Raw genomic sequence first — 6,492 nt, 5'->3', positions numbered from 1 at the left:
TGGGCCCCACAATCAAATGTTAGCTGGGTTAAAGCTGGGACCAAGATGGGTCTTGTGCATGTTGCCCAGTTGGGTCCCACTTTGTGACAAGTTCAATCCTATATGAAATCCACGTGGGCAGTTAACATGGGGCCATTACGGAACCCGCGGACAATCCTATATGGGGCCCATTTTTCAGCCCAGTTCATACCCATATGGGCCCCACATACAAATGTTGGCTCGGTAACAGATTGGAGATTAAAATAATAGCAGATTTGTCTCATTTTAAATTAATACTAAAAACTTAGAAGAAAAATGACTTAAACCAAAAATTTACTTTTACTGGTAAAATAAATATGTAGCTATATCATCAAAAGGCTTTTGAATTTTGGCGCACTTTTTCTTTGTTGCTATGACAACTAGTATATACCGTAAATTTGGTTATGCTAACATGTGTGGAAATATTTGGTAACGCTTTAGATTACAACCCGCAAAGAACTACGTAAGTAAACTGAATTTACGGTGTATGTTTCTGTAATTATAGTGTACCTATAAAGAACGTACATGTAGGTATAAGGGAACAACATGTTATATTTGGGTAATAAGGGGATAACAAACCAGATATTCAACCTGCAAAGAACTACATAAGTATACTGAATTTACGGTGTACGTTTCTGTAATTATAGCGTACCTATTAAAGAACGTATATGTAGGTATACGGGAACAATATGTTACATTCTGGTAATAGAGAGTAACAACCAGACATACAACCTGCAAAGAACTGCGTAAATAAACTGAAGTTACGGTGAATGTTTTCTATTTATATTGTACCTACGTGTAAGTATAAGGGAACAATAGTTTACGTTTGGGTAATAAGGAGGCAGCAAACAGATATACAAATAATTTATAATGGATTAATTTAAAAAACTTAACAGGTACCTATTCTATTAAATCGTACGTTTGGTGTATCTATACGTAAGCTTTTTAAAATTACTGGGAAATTATACTCTTGTTCCATGTAGTTACAGGGTAATTGTGCCCTCTGCGGGCTGTAAATTAAAGTGGCGATTGTTCCCCTCTTGTTCAACGAAGTTACAGGGTACAATACATATAACGCGACGTAAAATGTGGTTCTACAAAATGTTCATTTATTTACATTTTTACAGACACTAAATGTACAATACTGACATATTTACATCATCTAAACATTTAACGTTTACCTAATATGAAATTATAACATTTCATTCTATTCTGTGTGATTTCTATTGCCAGCTCATTTCCAAGAATAGGTCTACATAATGTTATCATGACTACACGGTAAACCCTTAAAATAAATAATATTTCTGCAATCGTTTAATTATTCATGTAATATTAACTTCGTTTGCTGTGGTGGAACACAAAGGCGTTTTCTCCGACATGCTGTGACTAACAGAACCATAAAATACACCGAACACGCATCATAATTACAAATTAAACAATTTTATTTGTGTGCTGTAACCCAGATCTTCAGAATCCATACGATTTGCGAGGACCAGAACCAAATTCAAGGTTTGTCCGGCGATCTTCATCTCAATCTCTAGCAGCGACTCCAGCAGCAACAGCCATAAACCCGTGCTAAAGTGCATTTTGCGACAGGAAAATCGGACGTTCATTAGTGATGGGTCGTTCTTGAACGATTCGTTCATTTTGAACGAATCTTTAATGTGACTCGGGACGAACGAGTCGCCTCGGGGAGTGATTCGTTCAGTCGCGCATGCGCAACATCCTATTAGGTTCTGTACTGGAATTAGTTCACCTGTTTTAGAGTCGTTCGTTCACCTTATGGGGCTGTCACGTGATGAACGAACGACTCAAACCCGAAGACTCAAAAGATGAACTAATCAATTCTCCTTCCGGCTCAGGCTGCATGGGTTAACATTACGGGGATGTCACGTGATGAACGAACGACTCAAACCCGAAGACTCGAGAGATTAACTAATCAATTCTCTTTCCGGCTCAGGCTGCATAGGTTAACATTACGGGGATGTCACGTGATGAACGAACGACTCAAACCCGAGGACTCGAGAGATGAACTAATCAATTCTCTTTCCGGCTCAGACTGCGTTGGTTAGCTAATTGGGCTGTCACGTGATGAACGAACAACTCAAACCCGAAAACTTGTCAGATAAGAGGCGAGGTGAGCGAATCATAGACTAAAGACCCAGGTAAACAATGAATGAATCTTTTCTGTTTCTTATAGCATTATAGTTTTGTTTTGTTTGTAGTGTGATCAACGTTTGTGTAAGCAGTAGATGTGTAAGGGAGGTAAAACGTAACATTTTAATTATATTTTGCTAAAATGAACGAAATGACTCGAAAAAGATTCGTTCATTTTGCTGAACGAGACTCAAAGGACCGAGTCGGTAAAATGATCCGAACTTCCCATCACTAACGTTCATTGGCTCTCGCCTGCATTCGTCACAGATTACGACATGCCGTGTTTCTGGTGAGATGTCTTGGAATGACGCGCGGGCGCCTTCGAGGAAGTGGATCAAGACAATAATCTGGATAATATTTTCAGCGATTAACAATTTAAATTCTGCTCTCATCCTACTGCACCTCAAACCTACTGTATTCCGCCAGAGAGCCATACTTTTTTGTATGGCTGTTGACATTTTTGCAATAAATAAATGATTGTGATTGCACTTTCCTGTTTTTTATATTTTAATTACTATTCAGTCATAGTTAACGTTAGGTTTAGAGGTAGAAGTGGGATTAGCGACTATAAAAAATATTTTTATATATATTTTCAGATTGTGTGTTTATGTATTGAACCTACCCTGTAACTTCGTTGAACAAGAGGGGAACAATCGCCACTTTAATTTACAGCCCGCAGAGGGCACAATTACCCTGTAACTACATGGAACAAGAGTATAATTTCCCAGTAATTTTAAAAAGCTTACGTATAGATACACCAAACTTACGATTTAATAGAATAGGTACCTGTTAAGTTTTTAATTAATTCCATTATAAATTATTTGTATATCTGTTTGCTACCCCGTTATTACCCAAACGTAACATATTGCTCCCTTATACTTACACGTAGGTACAATATAAATACGAAACATACACTGTAACTTCAGTTTACTTGCGCAGTTATTTGCAGGTTGTATATCTGGTTGTTACCCCCGAATGACCAAAACGTAACATAGCCTATTGTTCTCTTATACCTACACATACGTACTAATAGGTACACTATAATTACAGAAACGTACACCGTAAATTCAGTATACTTATGTAGTTCTTTGCAGGTTGAATATCTGGTTTGTTATCCCCTTATTACCCAAATATAACATATTGTTCCCTTATACCTACATGTACGTTCTATATAGGTACACTATAATTACAGAAACATACACCGTAAATTCAGTTTACTTACGTAGTTCTTTGCAGGTTGTAATCTAAAGCGTTACCAAATATTTAAACCACGTGTGTTACAATTAACCCCGCGTTAGTTTGTGTCCGGCGCACCCCTACAAATGCCTGCGCCCGCTTTTAACGGGAAAAGTAAAGTGGATAGTGACATACAGGACTGTGTGTGTGTGTGCTCTTGGCGCATTGATCACTAGTGCATCTTATTTGTGCATTAACAAATTTTAGTACAAGTCATCAAAAGTCATGTCCTGCAAGTGTTTTATAATGGATGCTTTACAGTATGTGAAGGTCGTGATTTAGTGTTTCTGAATAAATCCATAATGACGGCAAGGCAGTGTCAGGGGTGCAGTGTACAATAAATGCACGAAGAAGAAGAATAATGGTAAACAGTCATTAATTACTCCACACAGAGGTAATCCACATAAGGCAGGCAGAAAAAATACGCACAACGCAACGTTAACACTTGTAAAAGAAAAATCAAATGAGGGCAACTGATATACACGGGTAAATGAAGATGATTAACAAGTTACACCTGAACACCAAACTTTGTGGGTCTGGCTTGTGGTCTCATATGTAATTCTTCATGGCTGAAGTAGCAGCATGTGAACAAGTATTAAATATAGCTCACAGTTCCCTCTGTGAGTAAAAATAATCACTACGTGATTTCTCTGGTAACCAGCAGCAGTAGTGGTTTTACAGTGTATTTACAACATTATGTCACTCTGTGTATTACAATTAATAATAGCAGGAGACAAAAAATACAACGAATGTGCTGTGAAATGAGCTCTACATGAAATAAATTATATTTTAGCTGAAATGTAGCTGTGAAAAAAACAAAAAAACAAAAACAAAAAAACATTTACATTCTCTTCTTTTCGTGTCATTAAAAGTTCACCAGTGAGAAGCTCCCTCATGTGGTGACACAAGGACAAGACTCTTATCTGCTCCTCTTTATAATAAGTGTTTTACTGCCATCTGCTGGATGATTTACACAATACAATGCTACACATCTACAGCTACAAATGTCTTTGATATAATGCCAAAATTAATATCTTTGGAACAAAAGCAACTGTTTATTTACAAATCTTATCTGAATATCCCAAAATAGTTGTACACAATCAGTCCAGTTCATTTTATAATGTATTAACATACTGTTTATTGTGCTCTTGATTAGATAATCAGGGCAGAATTGTTAAAATTCACCTCAAATTATGTACAGTTGTCCCCCACAAAAAACTTCATAATGCTCAGTTCATTATAATGTATATATTTGTAGTAAATGTCAACTATTTGTGTGTGAAATAAAGTTTCAGTAAGAAGTCATCTGCTGTGTTCATGTTCAGGTTTTGATGTTGAATATAAGCTGCAGTGTTTCTGTATCAATCTGCTTTAAGTTTAGTGTGACTTTATCTCCACACTGACTTATGACTGACACGAGTCTGTCCTCAGTGAAGTGTCTCTTCACGCTGGAGGAGGAGTCCCGCTCATCAGCGCTGACACTTTACTGATATATATGGAGAAAATAAAAATGCTGCTTTCTGATTTGTCACTGATTGTGTTTGATGATTTCCTCTGTTGTGTCTAATAAGGTAACAGTGAGTGTCATTGGCAGCTGTGAGTCTCTCTCTCTCCTTTAGGGGGCTGACAGGAGCCAGTTTCTTCAGTGTGTTTGAGGGAGCAGACGAGAAACTTGTGCTGTGCTCTGAGTTGATGAAATAGTGTGTGTTGAGCTGAAGGAGAAGATGGACAGCTGTCTGATGCTGATGTTTCTGTGTTATATGGTAAAACTCATCACCTCTGGTAGGTACATAATCAGGATCAGTAGTTAATCTATTCTTTAAAATGAGCTGAAATAATTTGCATGTAATTTTACGTTTTACTACATGCTTGGTATGTTCACTAATTGTCTCTCTCATGTGTAGACAGTGTGAGTGTGAGGTTGGTGAATGGCAATAATCCCTGTGCTGGTCGAGTGGAGGTTTTTAATGGTGGTCAGTGGGGAACAGTGTGTCATCAGGAGTGGGATATTGCTGATGCTGCAGTGGTGTGTAGAGAGCTGGACTGTGGGACGGCTGTAAAACCAACATATAATGCTCAATTTGGACAAGGATCAGGACCAATTTCATCAATGGCTGTTGTACGATGTAGTGGATCAGAGACTGCACTGAAAGACTGTAGGTCAAACAGTTGGTATGCACAGCAGATCTGTAAACATAATCAAGATGCTGGTGTCGTCTGTTCAGGTAAGCTGCTCCAAACCTCATCCTGTTATTTTATCACTCTCTTTCATAATTCACTTTCAAACAATAAAATACATTTCTATATGTTGGTGTGGACAAATTGCATCAACATCAATTTTATGAAACAGGCAATCTGTTTAATTGTTTTGATAATTATATATTCATCCTCATTCCTAATTTTATTACAATAAACTATGAAGAGAATCATTAAATGTCATTTTTTATTCTCAGTTTGATTTCGTCTGATTTATGTTAATGAGGATTATAGAATTACAGATAAAATTAATGCAGTTTACTGAAATTGAATTAATGAAAAACACAATATGTCAAAGATTAATAACAGTTTTCTCTAGTGTTTCAAGTGAGTAAAGATATTTAATTAATAATCTGTTCTTATAATTCAACAACTCAGGAAATGGACTTCGACTTCTGGACGGGTTTCACCTGTGCTCTGGTAGAGTTGAGATGTTTCGTACAGAAGGATGGGGTTCAGTGTGTGATGCTGCCTTTGACCAGCAGGATGCAGAGGTTGTGTGTAGAGAGCTGGACTGTGGGGCTCCTGTACAGGTGCTGGGAGCAGCTGCTTTTGGCAAAGGAAAAGGCCGTGTTTGGTCAGAGGAGATTCAGTGCAGAGGAAATGAATCTCAGATACATGTCTGTCCACGATCGTCTTCACAGATGCACAGCTGTTCCCATAACAATGATGTGGGAGTGATCTGTTCTGGTTAAGTATTAACGTTTGGCATCTCTTTTGATAAATTACATACATAATATACTGTTGCTGTATTGCTTAATTATCTTAACTCCATTTTTATATTGTTTAAATAAGATGTCACTTGTTTGTCCAGGTTACACTGAT

The 6,492-nt window shown here is 37.3% G+C and overlaps 1 protein-coding gene across 1 annotated transcript; it reads left to right on the top strand.

Moving 5' to 3' along the window:
- Positions 1–5,032: 5,032 nt before the first annotated feature.
- Positions 5,033–6,362, top strand: LOC127159855 (deleted in malignant brain tumors 1 protein-like). Its single transcript, XM_051102585.1, has 3 exons — positions 5,033–5,193; positions 5,316–5,636; positions 6,046–6,362. The coding sequence occupies exons 1-3, from the start codon at positions 5,136–5,138 to the stop codon at positions 6,360–6,362; spliced, it is 696 nt and encodes a 231-aa protein (XP_050958542.1). The 5' UTR covers positions 5,033–5,135.
- Positions 6,363–6,492: the final 130 nt, after the last annotated feature.

This window comes from Labeo rohita, unplaced genomic scaffold (assembly GCF_022985175.1).
Source record: "Labeo rohita strain BAU-BD-2019 unplaced genomic scaffold, IGBB_LRoh.1.0 scaffold_2565, whole genome shotgun sequence".
Classification (NCBI taxonomy): Eukaryota; Metazoa; Chordata; class Actinopteri; order Cypriniformes; family Cyprinidae; genus Labeo; species Labeo rohita.
This window is presented reverse-complemented; position numbering and strand designations above follow the sequence as displayed.